This window comes from Lonchura striata, chromosome 2 (assembly GCF_046129695.1).
Source record: "Lonchura striata isolate bLonStr1 chromosome 2, bLonStr1.mat, whole genome shotgun sequence".
Classification (NCBI taxonomy): Eukaryota; Metazoa; Chordata; class Aves; order Passeriformes; family Estrildidae; genus Lonchura; species Lonchura striata.
The window spans coordinates 55885325-55912951 of NC_134604.1; the positions used below are offsets into that span (position 1 = coordinate 55885325).

Here is a 27627-nt window from a genome sequence, read left to right on the forward strand (position 1 = left end):
GAAGAAAGAAAAATCCAGTCCTGACCACTGCCCCCAGACAGCACTCCCTCACAAAGAAGCAAGTTCAGCAGTCTGTTCCCCAGCAAGTCTTCACTTGCTGTCAGTTAATGCCATCACTCTAATTTCCAAAACCTAGGCTACATTTCCCAAAGTCAAGGGTTCAAAATGGTGCCAATACAAGAACACCTGTTGTGCTTCAATTACTTACCAGTGGTTATTTAAACGACTTTCTTTTTCCTTAAATGTGCATAGAAACTCAAAGGTTGTACATCACTCCTAGAGCTGTCCAGCCCTCCTAAAATCTGACACCTCATGACTATGCATTACATTAAGTACATAAAAAGTGATTAGAAACATGCATATACTATTCATCCCCTAGGGAGCCTTTCCTTCTTCCTGTCAGCTCTATTAGAATGATTCTTACTGGAATTAAATATGCTCCTTTTGCTCTAAAGAAGTAGAAAATGTACTATTCCTGAAAGTATGAACAAGATGCACAGCTTGGAGAATCAGTCTTAAATTTATTTTAATCTTATTTCTATGACAATCAGAAAAAAAAAACAAAACCGATGCATAGGATATTTAATAGCCAATGTTTCCAAGTGTAATTCTTGCTAACTAAAACTTCAGGACAGCTCCTTACTCCTATGTATTCCTGCATGTATTATTTACATAAAGCTGTATTTTAGCCAGCAGTAACACAGAAAATATACACATAGAAAACCCTAATGAGTACCACCCTGTTATCAGTATGAATGATAACAGTACCTTACTCCAAGATCACCAGCTACCTCCCACCAGCTTGCTGTTAAAGTACTCACTGGAAGAGATTAAAAAAAAAATCTCAAGAGTTTTATAACATTATTTCAGAACACAAAGACTTTGCAAAGGTCTTTCTCCTGAGACCCAGTTCATCTATATGCAACATCTACTCCAAATGCCTCAAATTTCCACAATCTAGATGACACAGGCTTTCTGACTAATAATTTAAATTACCAGGAAATGTAAGTTTAAAAGAACCTACTTTTGCTCAAATCATAAAATACTGACCTTCATAAAACTTTAGACTTCTTAAACACACTGCTGCTTTTATTAATTAACCCTTCCATTGGGAAGTTCATTTGGGTTTGCTGGAAAAGGCAAATAACAATCAAGCATGCTGCTAATTCTATCTTTCCCTCAAATCCCTACCAAAATCCATTAACACTACACCAAGAAACAAAATTTCTCTGTTGGAAGAGGTAAATCAAGCCAGAACAATAATCTCAATTGTGTAACAAGCTTCACCCCATCACCTTGCTCAGTGACAATATAAACCAGTTTAGCAACAGAAAAAATTATAGAAAATGTTATGAAACTCAGTGGACAGGAGATAATGTGCAGTATTTAATATGAGTTCTTCAAAGAGCAACAACACCAAAAGAGATAGAAAGAAGGAAACTAGAAAGTTACTGAGTCAAACCTATTAAATAACACTTATCCTAACAAAGTACTTGCATCCCATAAAGAAGGCTAAGCCTAAGAATTACAATGCCAAGTGAGTAACTTCTGAAACAAGACTCAATACATTAAAATTCCAAGAACTCCGAAAAGGAGACTAGTTATGGGAAACCTACACATTTCCAGGGAACTCATTGATTGGAAAGAATCAATGTGAGACACACTATACCAAGAAAAGTCAGGACACTGAAAAGGTGGGCGTTAAAGAGATCTACAGCAATTTAAAGGTCTTTAACTTTAGATATAGTACAAGTAGAAAAAGCACTTTTCTTTCCTCCTTCTTTTTTCCACACTTGCAACAACTGCATTCCAAGTTGCAACAATTCTACAAATCAAGGACACCTTATGATTAGTGCTTTAGCTTCCTAGTAGAGAAACCAGCAAGTGAAGTCTGTGTTTCCCAAGACATTGCATAAATCGATTTGAGATCTCACATAAAAAGATGTAGGGAGTGTCTCTCCCAGCAACTGATGAAAACCAGAAGGGTGAGCTGCAGCAAGGCAGTGGAAATCACGGCTGAGATGGAGTACATAGGGGACTGTCACACTTGCTTTGCCTTTTCACTCTGTTTTCAACAGTTCATTTCTCTTCAAATCCTCACTCCCTCTCCCCTCATTTCCAATCAAGAGGAGAAAATCCTTTCTTCAGAACTACGGTGTGAGGACACTTACCTAACAACATAAAAATAAGAACCTAAATGGTGTTTTAACTTATGCAGTCTAGGGCTGTCTAACACGGTTCCATTTTTGTCAAGGGTGGCCAGAGGCAGATGATCCAGGTCAAGAATGCAAACCACAGCAAATATCTAGACATAAAGTGTCCACAGTAATTCCCGGCTATCAGCCATTTTAGAGCTGGTAGTCCAACTTCACTGTAGAGTTCAGTATTCAGTGCAACTATCCCTACCTGGCTTTGCCTAATTACAATTTTAACTCACTCACACTTTTTCTGCTCCACAATATCATATGGCAAATAAGTTCCACAATTTAATTACACATTACTTACCAAGCTACTCTAATTTTCATCAGGTAGCAAGTTTAATTCAACATGTGGCCTAATTCTTGTCCTAAGAAAAACAGCTACTCTTGCTTTCTAATCATCATTTCTTTATGATCTATGGATTTTATAGATCTCTATCATCTGTCCCCCTATGGTTCTGTTTCTCAGCGTAGAGTATCTTTCAGCACAGACTATCTTCCACACCTCTCACCCACTTTTTCAGTATCTATTAAACCCTTGCTGTGCTGGGATGATTACATTAATGCACACTGTTAATGATTTCAACACACCACCGATGAACATAATGACCTAATAATGATTTAATTCTTTGTGAACAATTCCCAACAGATGTCTGACCACTGCCTTTCTCATGGTTGTATATATGTAATAGGAGCAAATTTAGAGCTTATCACTATGTAGACAGGTTTACATTATATTCCCCTTTATGAGCATCATTCAGCATTCAGCAGAACCAAACTACACTTGCATGTGAGAGAACTGGACAATGGCTTTGGAAGAGTTTGATGCAAGTACCCAATAAGTTCAGATTTTACCAATCCCCAAAGATCAAACAGTGCCACAATACTGTCACTCCTTAAGAATATTTTTAATATAATGAACCCCTTAATCCTAGCAGAAACCTACTGCTAACGTTGTTCCAACAGGAAGCAATCATTTCTCTACCTAGTTTCTCATCTTTTAACCAACAATACTAACCCACAGGATAACCATTTGTCTTCAGCAAATAAGCTCTGGTTGAGGTCCTTAGTCAAAAATTTTACCCACTTTTAAATTAATCTGCTACTGACTTCAATAAGTGCTTTCCAATTCTAGCGTTGCAGCATTCAGTGAGCAATAACTGTGTAGGATTTGGTGAGTAAGAGATCTACTTTCATTTTATGTCCTGCCTGCAGATTATATAAACCCCATCAAGTTCACCCCCTTCAGTTTTCTCTTCTGCAAACTGCGGCGCTCGAAACATTAGTCCCCTGCCTCCCTCCATCTCCTTATTTTACCCATCCTTTTTTGTAACTTTTAATGATAGCTGTAAATTTGTTTCTTGTAACAATTCCAGCTAGCAACAGTTATTTTTCAAACATCTCTCATCTTCTTTAAAAAGAAGGAAAAAAAAAATAGCATCTGAATTAGTTTCTTGGTGCTGCTTCCCCTTAACAGAATGCAAAATGCTGGACCTTTTGCACTCCTCCAGAGTGAAAATGACATGAAGAATTCAGGTTCTAGCTACCAATTACTGGTGACCCAGAAGGAATGTAAACCAATCAGATCAGCCAGTAAGGGATACACCTAAATAAATAAAAAAATGCAATGATGTGGCATTTTGTTTTATACTGGCATTTTGAGATTTTATGGTACTAATCAAACTTCACAAGAATTTGCACATCACAAAAGAAGTCTCAAGAATCTCAAAACAGATGTATCTCTCCTGTGAAACATGAGATGTGTATTATGCTTGTGTCTAAGGAAAATCTTGTCTCCTGCCTGAGCTTGCTCAATATGCAGGAACCAATTTCAGCTGTGATTTCCAAAAACATTTTATTGGAATAGCAAAAAAAACACAAGGGAAAAGCAGATAATCTTGCAGAATTCTGGAACTGACTACTTTGCCAAATGCCTGCTGTGCTCTCAGAAAATGGTGTTAAGATTCATCCCTTTGAGAACTTCCTTGTGTTTCCAGGCATACACCTACTTTTGCTTTGGAGCTTGGATCATATCAGATGATTAGTCCTACAAGAGGGTACATGTGAACAAACCAATCTTAAACCCAGAGCTACCCAGTATGCAGCACATCACTCACTCAGTGAAATACCAAAAATTCAGTTTAAAAGTCTGTTGTACATCAACTTGATATTTTTCACTTACAAAGAATATACAACCACAATGACATTAATATAAAGGTTTTCTCAGGGACTATTACACAGCATTCTTTAGTTTCCAAACAACTAGTACAATTCCATTTCCTCTTCATCTCTGGGAGTAACTTTTCATAGTCACAGCTTTGTTTACATAATCTTCAAAATACATTATGTTTTACAAGACAGTATTTTTTCCCATAAAGTCACTAATTTCTATGGCATCACACAGTGCAATAAAAAAAATCTCCACTAGTTGACAAAGAACTCGCAAGTACATTTAGCAGTACTGAAAAAATCTTTACTTATCCAGTTTGCACCTCTTTCTTTCCCACAGAGATCAATCACCAGACCCGAGATCTGTGAACCACAGGCTAAACCTGCTGTAGGCTGTGGCATATTTTTCATTTTTGACAATAGGTTGGCATTTCTATGTGTAATAAATTCCCAAGTCCTGCAAAGATCTACAAACACTGTAGAGGTCTTGGCTTGTCATATTCACTTGTGAAATGCCACCCAGAAAATTTAAAAAACAAACAAACCAAAAAATACACCACCAAAAATTCTGTTGCAAGCCAGTAAGAAGTGCTTTACAACTTATTATTTACATAAGGGGATGTATTCAGCAGTTCTTCTGCACGACACTTCTAGTAATAAAACTGGATTCACTAATTCATGCTCCATTAAGGCCCATATTTTAATAAGAACACTGGAAAACTGGTTCTGAAATTTATTAATGTAACTATAACAATACAAAAAGGTAATTCTGCCACTTGGCGTTCCTCAAGTTTGATAATTAAATAAAAAGTTAATACAGAACTTCTGTTCCAAGAGAAGAATATCTTTTTCACTGACACATAATACAAACACCTTATCTCTCCCCTAGCTGGAGCCAATATCTCATTCCAAGGAACGAGTGCAGTGCATAACAAAAAGAACGAGCACCAAAAAGGGCTCTGTCTTGAGAAAAAAACTACAATTCCGCACACAAACTACAGGAGCCTTTTACTCATTTTCATAAAATACCACCATCATCATAAAAAGAAAAAAATGTCTCCCAGCTTTACCTACCACTGTTATGTTTACTAGGTAGGGCTCCTTTACCTTTCAGAAGCTGACAAAAAATGTAATTGATATACTGAAGGCAAACATTACAAATTCAGAGACAATTTTATAACAGATTACTCTGACAATACCTGCTTGGGGGAGGGGAATAGATCTATAATTACTGTTCAGTATTAACTACACTTTATTACTGTTCTACTTGAAAAATAACTTTATTTTTCATTCAGAATTATAAAAGGTAAACACTAGTTGCAGAAACTGAAATAAACAAGTGTCTACCTTAACTCTCTAATTCTGTAATGTATAAGAAACTTACTGTAAAATCCACAGTACAGGTAGATTTTTACAAGCTAGCAGATTTTAAGCTAAGCAAAGATTTTTTACTTGACATGCCATGCAGTGCTTTTGCAGTTTAAGTGGGGATAGATTTTAACACATAAACTCAGTTTTTCTTTTGTACTAGAAATATTATCATTCTGACAGCAGGTGACAGCAGCAGTAACCACCAATTTGGTACAAAACTTTACTTAATCACCAACACTAAACCGACATTAAACATCACTGAAGGCTCACTCACAGATGTGTAAATAACTCTAAGATCTAATAATATGAGAAAAATCATAAGAGCAACAGCAAAGCAGTTAGAAGCATGGGTGCTCAGGTTACTACTCTTTTTTTAAGTGCATGAACACAGCTAAGCAAGATTTCCAAATCATTATTTATTTTTCCACTCCACTTCACATTCCTCAAAAGTATATGTATTAATTCCTCCCCTTTTATACTACCTTTCCCAATACAACCTGGTCAAGGCATAATTCCAGTGGACCTGATAATGAGCCCATTACTTGCCCCTTCAACTTCAGCCTCTGGCTCCCACCCTACAGGACTGCAAGAGTAACAACTGTTGACAGCCATTCAAAAGTCTCTGCCACCAAGGAGGGCAGCAAACACTGCAAAGGGACAGATTGTTTCAGAGGCACCTCATATTTGTACTGCCAAAAACTTGAAAGCCATTAAGCAATGGCATGCATTCAGCTGAAAAGGCAGCAAAACAACTCAAGAGCTGAAAACTGGGAAAAAATTTTGAATAGGCAATAGAAAGCAAGAAAAGAAAACTAAGAAAATAAAACTACTTTTATGTAAAACTTTTCCAATTTTGGAGAGGTCTACATAACAGAAGAGTAGAGGGGCAAGTTTCAAGTCACAGTCCAAAATTCCCGTCAAATAAGCAAATGTTATAAAAAGTAGCAGAACTAGTTTTGATTGTATCAATTTGGCAATAGCCAGGAGTCATAGGACTGTGCTCTCCAGAACCATTTAGAACAATGTTTTGGCTCTTGATACACTTATTCAAGAGGCATAGCAAAGGACACCTAATTACTCTGTTTGGTTACTATTACCACAAAGTAGCAAAAGCTGGCCCAACAAACACAGCATCACCAGGGGGTTAAAGGAGGTGATTCCCACTTATTCAGCACTGGTGGGGCCTTACCTGGACTACTGTGCAAAAAACTGGAAAGCTACATGAAGGTCCTTAAATGTGGAGGAGGGCAACAAAGCTGGTGGCATGTCCTGTGAGGAGCAGCTGAAGACTTTGGCTTGTCTCGATAGGAGAACAGGAGGCTGAGGGGCAAACCGCTTTCTACAGCCTCCTGAGTGGGGGAAGCAAAGACAGATTCTGCCTGGATCTAGTGACCAGATGAATGGGGATGGTTCAGAGCTGTGCCAGAGAGCGTTCAAATTGGATATAAGGAAGCATTTCTTTATACTGAGGGCATAATCAAACACTGGAAGAGGTTTCCTAGGGTGGCAGTCAAATGTTTAAGAGGAATTTGGCCAGTGTCCTTAATAACATACCAAGATTTGGTCAGCCCTGAATTCATCAAGTGACTTGACTAGATGATCATCATAGGTCCCTTCTAAGTAAATTGTCTTGTTCTATTCTAAATCACAGGATACCCACTTTAACTTTTTCCATCTTAGACCGTACATGAAACCACAATCTAGGACAACCACTAATGTAAACAGTAAACCAGAAATATCTCAAACATGCCGTTGGAAATAACTTTGCGTACATTGCTTTGTGCTTTAGCAGGCAGCACTAAACTTTAGGTTTGTCGAAAGACTTTCCAAGTAGTTATGGGAAAAAGTCAGTATTGACTAATAAGTGAATCACTTCAACAAAATAATCAAACAAACAAACAAAAAAGCCCCAAATCAAAATAAAAACTTCCTACAATGCAATCTCAGCTGTAGGCTAGCAAATAAGCGTTTACAGTAGGTATTTGAAAAGCACAACTCGTTGAAACACGTTGTTCCAAAATGGATATTGTGTGCCCAGCGACTGGGACTCTTAAGAAAACATAAGCAACCGAGTTCAAGCCTCACGTGTGGTTCATTTACCCCACCTTAACTCCACTTTTGCTTCTTGCCTGCCTTACAGAAGGGGCGCACGGTGCAGTTTACAGCCCCAGCAGTACGGGCAGGCGCCAGGCCTGCGGGCGAGGCCAGTCCCGGGGCAGGCGGGGAGGCCGCCGCCGATCCCGAGGAACCTCGGGGGTGGCCGCGGGGTAGGGGTGCCGGTCCTCGCGGCAGGGCCGGCGGGACGGGCCGGGAGCTGCTCTCCAGGGCGAGCCAGCGCCAGGCCCGAGCGCAGCGGGCGGCGCAGCCCCTGCCCGGCGCCGAGGGGCTCCCAGCGGAGCTGGGGCGGGACATCCCCCGCACCGCACGGCTCGGACACGGGCGCTGCCCGCCCCGCACCCCGGGCGGAGGCGGCGGCGCGGCCGAGCTCGGCCCCACTTACCAGCCCGACTCGGAGAGCGCCGCCCGCGCCCGCTCGGCCATGGCGCCTCCCCCGCCGCACTCGGGGCCGCGGGCGCTGCGGAGACCCCCGGCACTCGCTCGCAGGGGAGGAGGGACGCGGGGCCCGCTCGTTCCCTCGCCCCGCGGGCCTCTCCGGGCGCTCGGGCCGGCCAGGGGAGGGAGGGAGGGAAGGGGAGAGGGAGGGAGCGGAGGGAAGGAAGGGGCGGGGGCGGCGCAGGCAGAGACGAACAAAGCCCGCGACCGGCGGCTGCTTGGAAGCCGCTGCCGCCATGGCGGGGAAGGGAAGCAGTGAGGGCAGCGCGGCCGGGGAGCGCCGGCCCCGCTCCGGCGGCTGGCTCCTGCCGCCGTGCAGTGTCGGAAGGGCTTGCTTAAACGCGTTCCGGCTATGGATAGCATTATTGACAGTAGCGTTGTTCTGGAAAAGGCTCTCCTTCGGGCCCTCAAACGCGTGCTGCGGGCGAGGAGGGATTTTTAGAAGGGTCTGGAGCACACGTCAGATGAGGAGCAGCTGCGGGAGCTGGGAATGTTTGGCCTGGAGAGGAGGAGGCTCGGGAACACCTTCTCGCTCTTGACAGCTTCGTGAAAGGAGCTCGTAGCCAGGTGGGGGTCGGCCTCTTCTACCAAGTGACAAATGGTAGGATGAATGCAAATGGCCAGGAAATGGCCTCAAGTTGTGCCACAGGAGGTTTAGATGTCTAAACCTCCTATTTTTCCTAAAAGAAAGCTTTTTAGGAAAAACTTATTCACAGAAAGAGTGAAGCATTGGAAAGGCTGCCCAGGGAAGTGGTGGGATTCCTGTCCGTGCAAGTATTCAGAAAAGCTGTAATGTGGCGCTTAGGGGCATGGTTTAGTGGTAGACTTGGCAGTGCTCCTTAATGGTTGGGCTCATTGTTAATGGTCTTTCGCAACATTAATAATTCTTTTTGAAAGACTGGTTCTATGTTTCTTTTATTTTTGGCAATTTGTTGTTTGCGTTGTTTTCTTTAATGATTTGCCCTAAAATGCTGGGCACCGATATGAATATTTTGGGAGGGTTTTATGTGTATTTTTAAAGGGAATTATACTTTAACAGAATAGCACTCTTTCATCATTGCTGTTACAAGTGCCCAGTGCCCTCCGGTGCCAGTGATATGTGAGGTGGGAACACCGTCGCCCTGTTTACTCTGTGTTCCAGCATCCAGAGAAAGAGCCAGAAGGTGAACATGGGCAGGTCAGGAGTTAAGAAAATGCTTATCAAGGCCTGGGTGCTCAGGGTTTCTGCCTGCAGGTGAGGTCAGCTGCTCTGCAGAAAACACTGACCATTTGCATTAGTGCATCATGTCCAGCTACTTCTGTAACCCATCAATGCCAAATGGTTTTTTTTCAGCACTGAGGTTTTGAAACTTGTCTATCTGCTGTGTTTGTCTATTAAAGGTGGTCTTTTCTTTATGGGTTATTTTCACCCTCAAGATGTTTCAATTTTTATGCAGCATCTTCAAGCCAAAGCTTAATTTGCTTTTGTTGAGGGTTTTTTTGAGTCTTCTTTGGTTTCATTGTTTGATCTACCTGAAAACCTCTCTTTGCCATACTGAGTACAAATCACTCAGGATTTTTGCACACAACACTCTGTGCTGCTCATTCATGGTATTTTCTTTTGTGTCTATAGGTTATGTACTCTAGGACAAAAATTTTGTCATAAGTAGGTATGGTGTGGCCTGTGTAGATGCTAATTTTAAGAAAACACGTATATCTATAAGTTGATAATTGATAATAAATCTTGACACAGATGAAGGAAATAAAACCTATATTATTCAACTGAACAATGCATAATGCTATATATATTCTTGAAGCTTTCTTGGTCATGAGCATTAACATAAACCTAAAATAAAATTTAAAAAAAAAGGCAGCTTAAAAATGGAAGACTAACATGGGATTTCTGCCAACAAAATCTCAAAATAATGAATGTAGCCATAGGAAAGTGTTAATCCTTGTGGTCATTAAATAACCACAAAAAAATAGCAGAGGGAGCATTATTATTTGGGAAAGTGGATTATCAGAGGTTGTGCAGTCCTATGTCATGACAAGGCTCCAGGTGAGCATACGCTCATAAGCTGCAAAAGGAATAGAACTAGAAGAGAACTAGCCCACCCAAGAGCCCCGAAACAGACCTACTGTATGTCTGTACAAAAGAAACTCTTGAATTAGTGACGAGGAATACCCTAAAGCAGAAGAGTCACACTGAAATGTCAGTGGCCAAGTCACACCCATGTTGCAGCAGTAACAGCCACTGACATGGAAAAGCACTAGCAGATAAGTGTGGTTTCAGTTCAGAACTTATGATGCAAAAGAAATGGGAATAAAAAGAACTTGCATTTGGAGTCTGACCTGTCTGCACATTAGATTATCAAGATAAGGTTGTAAATATTGTAACTCAAAATGGGATGCCCATAGAGCCAATTAGTAAGGGATGGAGTATGACCTAGGAGAAGATAATGAGAATTACAGACCTTTTGCATTGCCTAGTGTTAGTTTAAGACATGGAAGGTTTTGCTTACTTAAATCTTCATTAAAGTCACCAGGCAATTATACCAGCAGTTTATGCTGGCATAGGGCTAGCTGTTGCACCTCATGGCACTAAACACCATCTATTATAAAGAAAATGTATATGCTTCTTAAAGGTCTGCAGGCATCTGCTCTAACAAATTAATTATATGCAAGCTGAGATGTGTTTGTGTATGTATTCACATGTGCCTCCTTTTGTACAGGAGAAGTCCCCATTAGTGGATGTTTCTCTGCTCACAGAGGGCACTGCCTGAGCTTTGTAGTTTGTAGCTGCTGCTGGCTGTGCTGAACCGAGGTGAGCAATTAGTTCCACTGTAAAACAAAAGGTGATGCAGTGCCTGCCAGACAGTCAGAAACCTGCAGCTAAGACCCTCAGTACCAGCTGTTTGTGATAAAACGTTCTTAGAGTATATTCTCTGTATCGATCACCTTTAGAATAAGCGACGTTGCTGAAGGTAATGAGCACCAAAGTACCTGGGGCTGTACAGGGACCAGTCTAAACTTCTGCACTCCTGTAAGGGGCTCTATGCCTTCAGAGCTTTCTCTGGAAAATGCTTGTTGCTCCAGATGAATCAGTGCATCACTGTCCACAAAATTCACATGGACTTCTTCTGTCCAAACTGCCTAAAATGCAGTTCTGTTTGACTGCTGCCCATGTGCCCTAGGACAGCTTAATCTGTGCCAAAGAGGTTATTTCACAATGTTCTGTAATTTTAAATACCTGAAAGGGTTGGTCTACTCAAGCACCTCTGGTGAGACAGTTCTAACAGAACTAGCACTCAGCACAAGACAGCAAGAGCCAGGTTTTGAAGCAGCCCTGTAGGCTCCTTGATTCATTGAATTGATTCATCCTTACTCCCTTCATCTCCTGCCAGTTCCAGGCTCAATTCTCTTGGTTAACAGTAGGCTCACAAAACTGGGGAGCTGAAACTTTTGACCGCACTTTCCAGAAATGAGCAAGAGCAGAAACCTGTAACACTCATCATGAGTTATGGCATCTTTCATCCCTACCTGATGTGCTGAAAGCACCAACATTGGGATGAAGACCCTGAATACCAGGTATAATAGGAGGTCCCCACAGCAGCAGCAAGTCTGTTTTGGTCTCAATTTCTGTCTTCCATAAAATATGCTTTCTTCATTGCGTTATCTGAAGGGAACAGGTCTGCTTACTGAACATAAAAGCAGATTATCCTTATCCTGGATCTGGAGCTGAAAGTTACTGGGCACTGAATGGAAAGGGCCTTTCTTTCTGGTCACTATTTCTAGGAGTGTGCTGGAGTTTGAACAAAAGTGGTGGCCTCTCCATGGTCTGTGATGGACTGGGTCCTAAACTGATTTGACTGCAGTCAGAAGGATTAGCTTTTCTACCTGTATTGTTGCATGTCAGCTAAAATATTGTGTATGATTTATGTGAAGGACAGTACTCAGCACACAGTCTTTCTTATATGGCAGCTAGAGAAGAGATTAACTTTTCACAGACTAATAAGAAGAAGGGAGATTTACAGAACTAAAGATTTTCTTCATGGGGGAGAGGAAGGAGAGAGGCTTGGAAAGAAGCAGGATGGAGGAAAGACAAACAGCAAGTACGTATCCTACATGGAAATGGTAAAGGATTATGAAGTCTTGGGCATAATACCATCACCTATAGCCACAGACTGTTGTTAAGGTGGTGTTGCAAGGAGAGAGAATTTTCACTAAAGGCCAAGACTAACATTTTTGTCAGGCTGCTCTAATTGATTTGTCACCTGACTGTCCTCTTCTGGAACCCTTCAGTTTGACCACACTCCCCACTTTGTCCTGAAAATCACTAAGTGTATGTCAAGCACCTTAAAGATATAGTTCACACTGGCATTATGCCAGTCAAAAAGACAGCGTCACACTCGGCGAGGCACTCTGGCTGTCAGGATGGGGCATTTATATATGGCACGATGATGCTGTTGTTGGCTCTGTGCATGGCTGCCTATCAAAATCTCAGCAGTTCAGACCTGAAAGTGCAGATGAACCACTGCAATGATCACTAGGGTATGATGAATCACTAAGTAGTGCAGAATGTAATTCCATATAATTATGATGCTTTCAGGGCCCCTTGTGGGCCAGCAGAAGGGCTGGTGTTTGTCAGCCATTCTGGCACAGCTCAACCTATTGCCCCTCTGGACGCTGACTTGGTAAATAGCCAGGGAGCAGAGGATCAAACAGCATATGGCTTTGCAGACTTTACTGGGCTGCAGTAAACATCTCAGCCCTGAACAGCTGTGCCTTGTCCCTAACAAGATTACTTTTAAGAGACTGATACCTTCTGGACTGGATGAAAATCTGGAACTAAGCATGTTGTTGTCAGTTTTGAGTGCACCAAGAGGCTCTGCAGTCCCTTCCCCACTCCCTGGGGCTTGGTTGCCCATCCTCCATTGCAGCTCTGATACAGTGAAGCTGTAGACTTGGATCAGGGTGTCGGGGACAGAGCTGTGTGAGGAGGGGCTATGGGAAGCCTCATGGGGGCCTCCCACTCTTTGCTTGGGAATTGCATTGAAGCTCAGGCTTCCATCCTTGAGACTTGTCTTAGGTCTGCCTGTGCCTGTCCATGTGCCTTGCTGATCCTGAACCACTGGTTTGATTTGCTGACTTGACGTCACACCTGCTTCACCACTGCAGACATGTCTGGTAACCTTGAATACTGCCTTACCCTGCTCCCCAGTATGGCACCTGCTCAGGTACTGTGGGACTATGTGTTCCTGGGTGGGATTGTTGCCCTATCTGCCCTGCTACTGCCCTCAGCTCCTGGCTTTCTTCTCTTGTGGGACAGCCAAAGCTTGCTGCTTCCTGAGAGCTCCTATCCCAGCAGCATGAATGTGGTGTTACACGGAAAAGTTAGTGGCCCATTGACTGTCACCTGGTGTCTGAAATCAGTACACGTGATGCAACTGGACAAAGCTCAGTGACAATGGAGACACTGCTGGAGGTCAGCTGTTGTCCATACAGTCCCTCAATGTACAGGACAGAACACTGCCCTCAAATAGGAAGAAAGCAGATAGGGAATGTGTGGTCCTCTCTGCAGGCTTCTGCTTCCCTCATGCTTACCCAGCTTTCAAGTTGAAAGCTTGTCTCAATAAAATTAAGGTCAGCACTACTGGGCAGAGCTGCTCATGTAAGGGCTGGCTGCATGCTAAGAAATGGTGGCCTATATACAATAGACAAGTTAGGGACAGCAGTTTTACTGTGGAGGCTAAAGGCCTTGTGGAGTAAGTGCCATACAAGAGGATACCTCACAAAGTGTCAGGGAGCTTTCATCAGGATGTAAAGAACCTGTAGGGTGGGGATGGATGGAACATTGTAGGGTTGCCTGTCCAGCTGCATGGACATCCCTGTTAAAACTAAGCCAAGTTCTCTAGAGTAGGACAGCAACGCCCCAAACACCAAAGTAATGGAAGCCTGTAGATCAGCCTGTCAGAGCCACACAGGCACAGACACTATCATCCTGCATAGTACATGAACAGGATATGTCCTTAACTATAAACACAGATTAGACTGGAGAGCACAGCTGTGCAGCAAAACAGTGACTACAGTGTCAGCCTATTAAATGCACTACCTATTACCTACACACCACGTGTATGTGGCTGTGTAGGAATTCTGTATATTGGGTTTGCTATTAAAAGTTGTTTGTATATCTACAATACTAGAAGACATCATCTCTATTGAACAGTTGGGGCATAAATGACACAGTAATCTGTGTCAGCACTTGACTTAATTGCAAGGTGAGAGAAAAAGACTAAATAAATAAGTGCTGTTTTCTCATGGAAATCTGAAAAGGTTATTTTTGGATTATAAAAGATTCACTCTGTGGTTTTCCTCAAGTGTCATCGTTTGTTTGTGCTTGAGGAAAAGCGAGTTATTGGAAATCTATGCCAGGCTCCAGATAAGCAGTTGACTTTCTATCCATGATTTAATACCCACTAAACAGGCAAGAATGCTTCTTTGTTATTTCCTAGCAGGGAAATATACTGTTAGGCATCTTTTTTATTCAGATGTGGCAGCTTCTGCCTGCCACTGCTCTTCCCCTGTAGTCTGCAGGCCCAAAGCAGTAGAGTTTGGAAAGATAACTAAATTTCGTAAGAACTTTCAAGGATCAGGAAAATAAATGCTTCTAACAATCAAGTGCAATAACTGGGCATGCTGTTTGCTGACCTTCACTTATGAGTGATTCAGTTCCTTTATTTTCTAATTCTTATTTATTTATTTATGTATCTCTTCTGTATCTGTTGATTTTGGTTGTTCTGTCCTTTGTGCTCCTTCTTTCCTGCCTGTTACCAAAACACAACAAACCAAAAGAATGTGAATCATCTGATCTTCATGGTAGGTTTTAAATCTGCTTTCAAGAGAGAACTGGGCCGTATTTTCTGAGTAACTGCATTATTAACAAGGGGATTACAAAATTACAGAATCATCCTTAAAGCAGCCTTACAAATTTTAAGTTATTAAAAGCAGCATATTATTTTTCTTCTTTTTGATTAAATTTTCCTGTTCTCCAAGATGAAGAATGAAAAGAAACAGAAATGCTAGAGCCCTGAACAATTTCTCACTATTGGTAAGGATACACTTGGAACTTCCCTTACTTGCATATTTATCCTAACTAGCTAAGACATTTCAAATGGAGTCCATACAGAAATGGGACCATAAGAACAGAATTAGGAGCTTCACAGACTAAAAAATATTCAAAGTCCCACATCCTCAAGAGAGCTCCTGCTTGCCACAGTTGTTTTAAAAGTTTTCATTCCTTTATTTCAATACAAAATCATAACTTCACTTTTTTCACAGCCTACAAAAAATTGTGATTTAATACAAAAGCCAATATATGTGTTAATGCAGCAACTGTCCTGTACAGAGTCCAATAGTTGCCAGTCTGGAGGACACAAATGTACTCCAGAAAGCACCGTGCTGTTTGGCAGATTAGTGAACCACTGAAAACTGGCAGTCACCATGAAAAATTACCAAAAGGGGGGAAAATGGAGGAATAAGGGATTAGAAGAAAAAGCTGTGGAGGAGGACCATAAAAAATTGAGAGAATGAAGAAAAATTGGCAACAACTGGGCCACAGCAGAGTGCAACAATTTGAGCTACCTGCATCAACTGACACTCAGACCAGTAAAATAAGATGCCATGAATGAAAATAATTTATCACTAAAATAATACATCAAGTAATGCTACTAGTAAGCAAACCAAAGTAGATACAGAATAAAAATGTGTAGAGAGGTCATTAAGGACTCCCTTTTTCTTCTCCTGAAAATGAGGCTTTTGGCTTGGAGAGTGAATACAGATTTTATGAGTTTATCTTTTTCCCTCATCTGGCCACAAAATCAGAAATAATCAGTACTGTGTTCCACCCTCTATAAAATTCACTGAGGCATTCCTTTAATTATGTTTACATATGCTTATGCTTGTGGGACTGCTGTGTGAACCAGGCACCTGGCTGAAGAAAGGGAAATTGGAGAGAAGGAATGCTGAAGTTTTTACTTTGAAATGGATCCCTTTTCTGGTCTGATTCACGTTCCAGTCCTGCACCTTGTTGACATAGGGGCAGAAATTAATTAAGCCAGCACTGATGCTGGAGACAGTATATCATCAGATCATTGCCTCTCTGGAAAAAAAAAAAAAAACAAACTCATTACTTGTGGAGCAGTGTAGCTGCAAATTAAAGGCGTTAGGAAAACACATAACTGAGGGGCATATGAAAGGCAAGCGTGAGAGGGACTGGAAAGGTGTGTGTGGGAAAAGCATTTGGAAAACAACCAAGGGATAGGAATAAAAGGTATAATATATGGAAGCAACACTTTGACCAACTCTCTGACCATCTTTATAGAACCTAATTAAAACTTTCAAATTTTGTTGGGTTTCTCTTATTTTCAGATTTTATGCAATTATTGCTGCAAGTTGCCGGTTTACCTCAGCAGAGCAGAAACATAGGGTAGCACTGCCTGCTAAAACTGGAGCAGTTGTTTCCCATCGAAGCACAAAAAGCAAAGCAGCAGAGGAGAATCAACCAGCAGTTATTTACCAGCAGTTTGTTATCTATTTCAGTGCTCACAACCATGTTCTCTTAGCTGGAAAAACAGGGTGGCCTGCTGTTAACAAATATTGCCTGAAGCAAAACACTAAACACACTAAAGGAACCTTTTATTCCTATTTTACATATTTATTTCCTAACAGTTCCAGTTAGAGCTCTAAGGTGCCCAGTCCTTACTGGTGGCACAAATCAGTTCTTCACGTTGACGCCAGCAGTATTGCCATGGTTATGTGATTAGAGTGGCTTAACCTGGCAGGTGACTTAGCAAAATGCCAAGTGCCAAAGCAGTCCTAGCATGCAATCTATACTTTTCCATCAAACAAATTAGTATATCACATGCTCTGTTGTCCATATCATGGTAGAGTGGGTTGGTTTTTGTTTGCCATTTGTTTTGGTTTTTTTTTCCTGGATAACAATTCTATTCTCAAAAATTTACCACTTTTCAGCTGTAACATTGCAAATAAACTATTTTCTAAAAGAAAACCCTGTTTCCTCTACTCACAGTTTTGTACATCCAACAATCACAGTAAAGATAACAACCGAGGAATAAAAAAAGATTGCATAAACTACAAAAATTCAGTGTGAAGTTTATATTTATTACTACATTTAGGATTGGACTGAAAATCTGGAAAGATCCCATACCAGCTGAAGGCTGGCCAACTATTAATTGTTTGAGGGGATTCTTTGGGAGATGCAAAGGTCTGCATTTTTTATTTTTTTTTTTAACTGATGATTGCAAAGCTGAGATCCAGAAGCTTTGGAGATTGATTCAGCTGTAAAAAGTTGTAGTTGACACTACCAGGACTGCTCCATCGAGGTATGAGAATATTTGCCTACCAAGTATCCAGACCACGTAATTCACATACAAATAGCAAAATTACTTAAGGCAATGTGCCTTCTTGAGAGGAGAAAGTATCAGAGAAATATAGAAAGTGAAAAAATAATGAACAGATCAAACTTTAGTAAGCAAGGTACTGCTAGTGTTTTCTTAGTTGGAAGCTACTGGACTTCACAAATTGCAAACTAATGTGAAGCCTTAATACCTCAGTTGGTATTATTTTAGCTTTAATTATAAAGATATTAAATTGTTACATGTGTTACATGCAAAAACTTCCTTTTGTTTCCTTTTGTTGAGTAGGATACAATGCTGAAAGAGCAGAGAGGGAGTTTTCATTCTTAACACTTTCACACTGCTTGCCAAGATCCATTTTCTGATCTGAATATAGGATAGTGTAGTAGCTTATATAACACTTAAGGTATAAAAACACCTTGGAGTGCGTAGAAGTTTCATAGCTGTTTCGTAGATTCATTTATACTATTGCCCAGTATATTTTCTGTCCAAAGGAACTCCAAACAAACTGACATCGTTTTTTTACAGCTTGTTTTCTATCTCCTTTTTCTCATGCTGATTTCACTGCTGTGTTGATGAAGCTCCAGTCCTCTGGTCTTTATGCTGTAGCATTAAAGTTTAGAGATTCTGAAGACTTCCTTAGAAGTGACTCAAGTAATTTTTTTGCATTTGGAGGAGAAAGCTGAAAAGCCTTCAATATTTAAACAGAAACATAAGTTTCAAGTGTAGTATAAAGGCTTCAGATCTCTTAACTTTATTCATCAATTAACATATCTGCAACAGCTGGGGTTTGATCCATATTTTCAGAGAACAGTAATGTTGCTGATACAGCACTTCCAGTTCAGTCACAGGAATACTGAAGTGGTTTTCAGAAGATAATTTAAAAAGCACTCAGTTGACAGGATGTTTCTTCAGGGAACCATTGATCGCATTTTCAAATTGCAACAGAGCCAGAGATTGTCTTCATTTTAATTTCAATATCAGGAATGCCTTAAGTGACGATCACAGCTAACCCATTTTAATGACAACTCTGAACATTTAGAAACTCTTATCTATTCAATGTACTTCTGTGCAGAGAAACAAGAACAGATGGATACTTCCTTAACACCTGCTGCTGTGGGAGTCTGCTGAAACACTTGCAAGTAAGAAATTATTACTGCTACAAAGTGTCTCTCAGTTTTATTTGTTTAGAGGCTTTCTACAGAACATGCATGCAATTTATTTTAGGTTTCTCAACTTAGTTGTTGCTTTTGGAAGGCTGAGAAAGGATCTCTTACTGAAGGAAAGCTTATTTCTATGCTTTATAAAAAAAAAGGGTTTAGGATAATAGACTGGAGATTTACTGCTATCTGTTGTGTAAGGAGGTAGAAGAATGCACATGGTACAGTACTCCAGCAGTGAAGGAACAGCTCCAGGAACAACAAGCCCTGCAAAGCAGGAGGAGTTCCACTGGAGAAAACCATGTCAAATTGAAACCTAATGCTTTTCTGACTAGGAACTGAAAGATAAAGTGCAGAAGTTTTAGCTTATAATTGCCCTTTGAGCTTTCTATGGGTGATTTAAATGTTTCTCTGCTTCCACAAGTCTCCAATAATAGAGAGACAAATTATTTCCTAGATTTGGAACACTGTTCTCTTCTGAAGTTATATGCATCAGTTTTGTTTGTTTTGTAGATTCTCATATGCAGTAGATTCAAGAAATAACATATAAATTCAAAGGATATGAAAGTGATATGTTTTTAAGGAGTCTAATCCACCAAGATTATTTAATGGGTTTCATTTTCATTATGCTTAGTGGTCAGAAACTGCCCTAAAATAAATCTAGTTAATTGCAATAGGAGATACAACCCAGGTTGAAATACAAAAGAAGATATTAATCTTTTCAAACAGCTATTGAAAAAATGAATGCAGGCAATAAGAAAGTTGTAAAATGGAGAGGATGGCAGTACCTAACACAGAAGGAAAGGGTTTCTTCCAGTCTACAAAGCCATTGGGGATTGACCTTGGAGGACATCACTTTGATTCTATTTTATGGGTCCACAGACTTAAAACTTGAAATAACTATGCAGACAGTTTACTTTGAGCTGTTGCATAATAGAGGTCACAATACTTCACCTGATAATTCTTGACCCATAATTTCTGACTGGGCTGGAGATCGTCTCTTAGGAAGACACACAGTCATAATTTAAAGGCTTCACATTGTGATAAATTCCTTAATTCCCAAGGCAAGTTTTTTGATTTTAAATTGCCATCATTCTAAAATGATGTACATTATATTAGCTTGAATTGGTATATTTGTCTTCCAACTACAGAACTTAATTTTATGTTGTCTTACTGATTCCACTGTTCTCTGATCTATCTCATCCCACTGGACAAACAAATCAAATAACCCCTGACTTTCCTGTTGCCTAAACTTATTAAATGAAACTCATTAACTTCTTCTGGCTTTAAGGTATGGATTTCAAAACCTTACCAAATTGAGAAAGATTCTGAAGAAACTAAAAGTATTTGGTATGTATTTTTAAATACCAGACAGAAGAAAATAATGTTATTCCTTACTCCTTTCTGAAGTAATGCCATATATAAGCATAGAAATATGCCTTTGTTAATTTATCTAAGGACCACAGCAATTAATTTAGACACTTTAGATATTAGGTTATCCTGCCAATTTACATGCATCTAAGATAAATATTGTAATTTTCTTTGGCTCCTCTGTCTCCTGAACACAAAGATAAATTTGCTATATGTCTAGGACTGGAATTCCAAGGGTTGAACTCTATTCGATGTTCAACGCACAAGTTTAGATAAACCATTTATCTGCTCTTAGTGATTAAAACCTGAAGTACATGACTTATGAGGACAAGCTTAAAAGAACTGAGTTTGTTTAGCCTGGAACAGGTTTGGGAATTCATTGTCTAAAAAGCCCATTGGGGGGGTGTAGGGAAGATGTAGCTGAACTCTCTTTGAAGGTGCAGAGTGAAAACGTGAGGCAGAGTGAGAGCTAACTGCTACAAAGGAATTTCTGGTAAAATATTGAGAGGAAAAAACAATTACTCCTACTGAGGGTAAGCAGCCACAGGTATCTCCACCATTAGGAACCACTATCTTTAGACATATTCAAAGCTTAACTGAGTGTTCTGATCAACCTGCCAGACCTACTCTGAGGGGTGGATCAGAGCAGATCCACCAGAGAAAGGTTCATTCCAGTTTACATGACTCTGGCTCTATGACTAATTAATTAGGTCTGCTGGCCTAACTCAGTGGTGTAACTGAAGCTGTGCTGTAATTTATGCTTGAAATGCAGACCTTTCTTTGCACAAGATCTTATATGATATTTGATAAGGAACAGGGATTTTTATCAGGGTGCTGGTTCATGCAAACAAAATGCTATTCAGCAGACAACAGCTAAATGTCCATCTCATCCAACCATCCATTGTGCTTGTCTTGGCCATCCCTGTCTCTCCTGCATGAACTAAACTACTTCTCTTAACACTTCAGCCTGATATGATAAACTAGCATAAATTTCAGTACTACAAAATAGACAAGTTTTAGTTCCTCATGCCATAATTTCCAGCAATGTTGTAGTAGCCCCTGCATAAAACACTTTCTTCCAAGGCAGATGGAGAGCAGATGATTGAGAAGAAGCAGAACCATGGGCAAAACTAATTTCTGAATCATCATCTCTCTTTTTTGTTTTCATTGTGACTAAAAATTGGTCCAAAGACTTATGTTCTTGATGAAACTACATGCTGTGCCAAAGCATAATGTTATTGAGCTTGCTTATCAGACATGATAAGCAATGCAAGGTATATAATATGGTTAACAACTTAATTTGTACCTGTTGTGTTCAAAATAATCATCCTATTATCTTTACTTAACATTCTTTTACACCCGGTTAAACTAATCTAGTGAAATACATACATAAGAATAAAGCCTTTGATATGATCAGTAAATTAAATTAACTTGACTCCAGGAAGAAAAAGATAAGAAAATGCCTGTCCTTATGAGAAAGGTCACAAAGAAGGAATAAGAAGAATGCACACTTAAAACCAGAATTTAAAGAAATAATGGCCAGAGGGATAAATGGCCTGCCTTTTTTGTAGGCTTCTGTCTGTTTGAAAGAAATCTTTTTCCTTGACACTTTACTGTATTCCAGATTAAGGACACTTTCTGATTATATGTTCTGATTAGATATGCCTTATGTGGAAAGATGACTGGGGGTAAAATTAGAGGCAACAGAGAAGTTATAATCACATCCTACCTAACACAAGCTGTAATGGTACAGAAATTATATGGCAAAATGCAGCTGCTGTGCCCTGGATGGAATGTGATCAGTATGCTCAAAACCTATTCCACCAAGATTCCCCACATACTCAATCTCCAGCCTTAAGCACCTGCTGAGGGGGATGGAATGGAGGGAGGAGCAGAGTTAAACCCTGTGGCCAAGGGTCTGTTGAAACCCTTGCAGGGAAGAGAAGTCAATGGTGCTTTGCAGCTGATAAACCCCACGGCAGCTCTCAATCAAGGGGGAGAGGAGAAGGTGTCTTGCTGCCAAGCCAGCAGCTCTGGAGAATTCGCTCTCCTTGGATGAACTTGGTTCATTACAGCCTAATTATAATACAACACACAGCTCCATCCCAAAGTTACCTCCCCCAAGGTATGACCACCCCTCACTGAGCAAGTGTCTACATTTTAGTGACTATGCCCTTAAGAGTGAAGCAAGGGACTTTGCACCAATCAGTAACAAACATCTATATGACTACAGTTATTCAAGCTCCACCTAAGCATAAAGGAATATTATAAAAATACATTGAGAGTGGAGAAAAATTAGGGAAGACTCCATAGTAACTGCTGGGATCAGTTGATGGGCTGAACCTGTTCTCTCACTCATAGGGACAAGAACCACATTCTGTGTGTCCTGAACACTTTTATTGTGGATTAGAATTTGTCTGTACATTGCTTTGAATATATTTCTGCAGTCAAATACCATCACAAATAATCCTCAAACCTTAACCTGTCACATAAAATATAAATATAAAATTTTATATTAATAAAGTGCATTATTCTGTAAACTCTTGGTGTGAATCCTTCAGGTGTTCTGGCAATCACCAGCAGAGGGGAAACACTGGAATAGAGGGGAAGACTCACTGAGGAGTCTCCATTGTGGTGTCTATGTGTGTCCCTGAATAAATCAGTCAAACCACCCTCAGATGCAGCAGGATCACTCAGTGACTGATTGTCAGACCCTAGAACAGGATGCTGACAGAGTGGTTGGACACAAGGGTCTTAGCTTTCTTAGGGCACTGGCAGACAAACACTAAGGGTTAAGGACATCTCTCCTTTTCATGTGACTTTTATTGCAGAAACCAAACATACTCTATTGCAGCAAAAAGTGAGAAATAAACACATTAATGGTTTAAACAACAGCTACTTTGGCCAGTAGGTTATGAATATACACATTTTCTTTGCTGTTTTCCTCTCCAGTTTGAGGGTCACATCAAAGCCGTGTCCCTGTATTGACAGGAGAACTCATTACTTCTAACAGTGGGGAAAACAGAATATCAAACTGTGAATATATGTGCAGTATGGGTTGCTCAGCTAAGGCTGTGGATATGGAAGAAATGTCTTGCACAGGGATGACACCCTGGGAAAATTGTTTTCTGAAATATACTTCTTGTCTTAAAGAATATGTCTCCAGTTAATTACTCCAAGATCAATTATAATTGAGGAGTTTGATATGTAAGAGTAATCTCAGAAGTTTTTATTGCTACTTCCAAAAGCAGCTGTTTTACCTCAGCTGTCAAAAGGCCCAGTCTGTAGGATCATCTGGTCACAGACAGAAGTTTTAAGTGGTGTGAATATGTCCTGGAAAGGGCAACTAAGTCAAAGTTGGGCAACTTGACTGGAAAAACAAATATTTTCTGCAGCAGATGAAATATTCACTAGTCTTAATAAGTAGTAGTGGCTGCAGTGAGATTTCTCCAGTTAATTTCTTTGAAATATCTTGGCTTCAAAAATAAAACAAACAAAAAATCTTTCTTCCACTTTTTGAGTGGATGCATCAGTCACCTGCTGGAATCCAGCCTGAGCAAAGGAAGACATAAACTTATTTTAACTCTGTCTTTTCAAGTGTCTTTGTAGACTGTGTGAGGTGTTTCACATTATAAATTAGATTTTCTTTAACTGTGTATAATGGCTTTGTTTCCATTCTTGGCAAACAGCATTACCAGGAATCTTCCTTTGCTACAACAGCTCACCCACATCTTCTAGCAGTCTTTCTGAATGAGTCACTCACTCTGTTGCTACACAGTTTCATCTGAGAACAGGAAACAGCAGTAGTTTCATCTTCGGCTATTCCTCTCAGAGCCCTTTGCAATTCTATTCCTACTCATCTGGTTCATCTCCATCTTCTTAATTGAAAACTAAGATTTTTTTTTCCATACAATGCATAATAGTCTGTGGACTTCCCTTTCAAATTTCTTGACATGATAAAAAATGTATTTGCATGTAGTTTTATCAAAGATTCTCCAGCCATAACAAGACTTGTAACTGCATTACAACTGAAGGTGTGAAATGTGTTTATGTGTGTGTGCATATACTTGTCCCTATCTTCTCACACCATAAGTTAATGTAAAATTTTGAGTGTTATTTATGCGTGTACTTAAAACTCTGGAGTAATTACTGTAGAGTAAATTAAAAAAAAAAAAAAAGGCAATGCAAAAATTATAAATCTTGCTTTATGTTTGGGGGCCGTACTAAACATAATTTGCCACAAATCTGCATCTTGTGTTTGCAGTGTTTATCAGCTTTCGCTATTTATAACAGATGGAACTAGAGCATTCTGAATGTTTCTATTAAACAGAAAATGGCACTGCAACATAAACACAATATTGTGGAAGTTTGGTCTTGCAAATTAAATTCTACAACCTGGCAGATAGCTTACAATATCATCTTATCGTCTCTTTTGTAGAATACAACTACAGCAGATATCCCTTGTCACATGTCCAGTGAGGGCAACATAATGGCTACATACTCTGAAAGAGGAAAGGAAGGATAACACTGATATTCCACAAGAGCCACTGCATGGATTTCATGAGTCACTATCATGTATTAAAAGAAATAAATGGACAAGCAACAAAGACAATCTCTCCTTGTAGCTAAAGAAATCTCAGTCTGATTCTGATCCTTAGGCAATTGTGTCCCACCATATTACTGGCTAAAATACTTCTCCAAACTAACTTTTTCTAAGTCAATAGAGAAAATAGCAGCCTAATCACAACCATCCCACACTGAACAAATGGACAGTGCTGATCTTGCAGAAACATCCTCTTCCAATGAATAATGTGCGCTTCCGGAGCTCTGACATTAGCCATCTTTAGAGACCGTGAATAATTGTTTACTCATAGGCATTTATGTAAGTCCTTCAGCTGGTAAGTGTCTCCTTTTCCAATTTTCAACATATATTCTTTTTTCAGAGGCAGAAGTGTCTTTCCTCCTGGGTTTAGATAATACCCTTCCTTGTTACAGGTCTACCCAAGACTAGAGTTAGACAGTCATTCATTGCCCATAATTTCTGTCTTCATTTATTTAAAACAAACAAACAAACTTCATGTATCCAAATAAAATCATAGCATCATAAGGAATGCCAACTATACCAGTGAGTCAATGTGTTAAAATTCTCCCACCCCCATTAATTTATAACCTTCTTGAATACTAGACCCACAGAGATCACCACAAAATGGCACCATCATCTGTAGCTTTGCTCGCATAAAAAGTTATCTCAGAGTTTTTATCTTCAAACCCTTGCAGAAGTTTTAATCTCAGATCCTATTCCCTTTAGACTCTGCAGCCAGCCCCTGAAGAGTCCATGCAGAAGCAAGTTTACCCTGAAGGACTACAGTCCATGGAAGGGCAGATGCTGGAGCAGAGGAAAACTAAGTGGAGGAAGGTGTGAGAAAGAGAAGCTTTTATGGCCTGGGTGCAATCCCCATTCTTTCTGCACCAGACTGGGGGTAGGAGCGAGTTGGGAATGAAAGAATGATGTGAAGCCTGAGAAATGGGGGATGAGTGGTGGATGAGGCTTTACTTTTTCTTTATTTTTCTTACCATCCTACTCTATTTTAATTGTTAATATTAACTAATTTTCTCCCAGTCAAGCTCGTTTGCCCACAACAGTCATTGGTGAGCAATCTCCTTGCCCTCATCTTAACCCATGAGTTGTTTTCTTATTTTTTCATCCTGTCCCACTGAGGAGGAGCAGGGAAAGAGCAGCAGGGTAGGAGATTGTTAGCCATGGGTAATCTACCATACCAGTGTATCATCTTAGTAGCATCTCTAATTTGAACTGTATCAAATGAGAGTATTGAAAAAGTCACAATTTTAGAAAAATATGAGCATGTAACTTCATGTTCTTAAGCTAAGCCAATGAAAGTTTTCACTTGCCACTTTGTGGGTAAAGCTGGACATTCCAGTAAAAGACATACATACACCTTATAATTTTTTAATTTCTCAAAACTTATTCTTAGTAGTTTTCCTCATTTCTCATTTTTAATTACAGAGAAGGGGTGGAAATAATTCAAATTACCCCAAATAACATTCGAAAACTAATTCTGGTTCTTCCTAAATGTTCAATTTGTAAGATGTATGCACAAAGTAGCATTTGTCAATATATGAATACATAACCATAATGACATTAATGTCTTATCCAGGCATCACACTTGCCAAGCAGAGCCAAGGCAGCCTTCTGTACCTTCCTCTTTTTTTCTACAGCCCAGGCTCTCTGCCATTACCTCCTCCAATCAAGCATGAATGGCTTCAGCTGTCATTCCAACAATTCAAGACATCAGATAGTGACAAATATAAACAGTGCTCTCAAATTTGGAAATCAGTATGCAAGAGGAGGTATGGTTGAACTTTGGAACCAATATAAGCTGTAGCCATATAATACAAGAAATACTGCAAATGGTATTAGACATTTCAACACCTATATTACATACCTTAAAACATTCCAAAATATATTTGCAGTATATGGAAGTGTTTCTAATGGATCTTATGCACATGCAGTATTCAGTCGAGTGGATTGCCCCCATAGAGTTATGAACACATCTGATCCATAAAACTCAGCTTCCTCATTGACTTGTGTTTTGCCTTGTGACACCTAATTATTTGAGCTAGCAGATCTAAAATGTGCTTATAGATTTGTAATTTTATTCTGAGTGAAGCATCAACTCAATCAAACTTATATCCAATCTCAGAATGACATTAAAAATACTTGGCAACTGAGAACCTGCTAAGATGTTTTTTATCAAAACAGTTGAGAATTATATTTTTATTAAATTGCCTTCAGCCATTTATAAGATTTAAAAAAAACACAACAGTTTCTCTATATTTATGACAGCGGCTCATCTATTGCTACAAACCAAAGCAAAAAATTTCAACATAATGCTAAAAATGAAGTTAAAGTTTGTAGATTAGCTTCTTCAAAAAAGTTCTGAATTTGGAGTTAGAGTACTCTCATGTCTTTTTATTTCATGTTTAATAACTACTTTTTTCCTATGAGAGTCTTTTTTTTCTGAAACTTAGCACGACATAACTTATTATTAATCAGCATTGTGCACACTCAAGTCTTGTTCTTGTTGGTTGCCCCAAGTGCCATTAAAACATAAGGAAGGCAAATATCTCAACTGAAAAGCTTAAGTTTAATGTTTTGTCACAGTTCAGCTGTTATGCAGGAAGATGAATGGCTTATAATTCTTAGGTCTTTAGCTGATATAGGACCAGATATTTTAGAAAGCTTATGTGGTTAGCAAGGCCAGCTATTTCATTAAGCCAAAGAAGGAAGCAATAAAATTTCTGACTGTTTCACTAATGGTAGACAGCAATGGAACCTTAGAATAGGATAGCTCAGTTGGAAGGGGCCTAGGA

General features: G+C 39.8%; 1 protein-coding gene and 1 long non-coding RNA gene across 4 annotated transcripts in view; one reads left to right on the top strand and one right to left on the bottom strand.

The window, feature by feature from the left end:
- Positions 1-8370, bottom strand: part of TDRD3 (tudor domain containing 3) — a 94516-nt gene extending 86146 nt beyond the window's left edge. For 2 of the 3 annotated variants that reach the window (XM_021530792.3, XM_021530793.3), the window contains exon 1: positions 8239-8370. In XM_021530792.3, coding sequence (XP_021386467.2) covers positions 8239-8279 — 41 coding nt within the window. In that variant the 5' untranslated portion in view covers positions 8280-8370. The remainder of the gene's footprint in view (positions 1-8238) is intronic. The other variant, XM_077781370.1, reaches the window with a different exon arrangement.
- A 201-nt stretch (positions 8371-8571) lies between these two features.
- On the top strand, positions 8572-25809 carry LOC110470850 (uncharacterized). The gene is made up of 3 exons (XR_002465483.3): positions 8572-8858; positions 18780-18846; positions 25544-25809. It is a non-coding gene; the product is annotated as an uncharacterized LOC110470850 (long non-coding RNA).
- The last annotated feature ends 1818 nt before the right edge of the window (positions 25810-27627 follow it).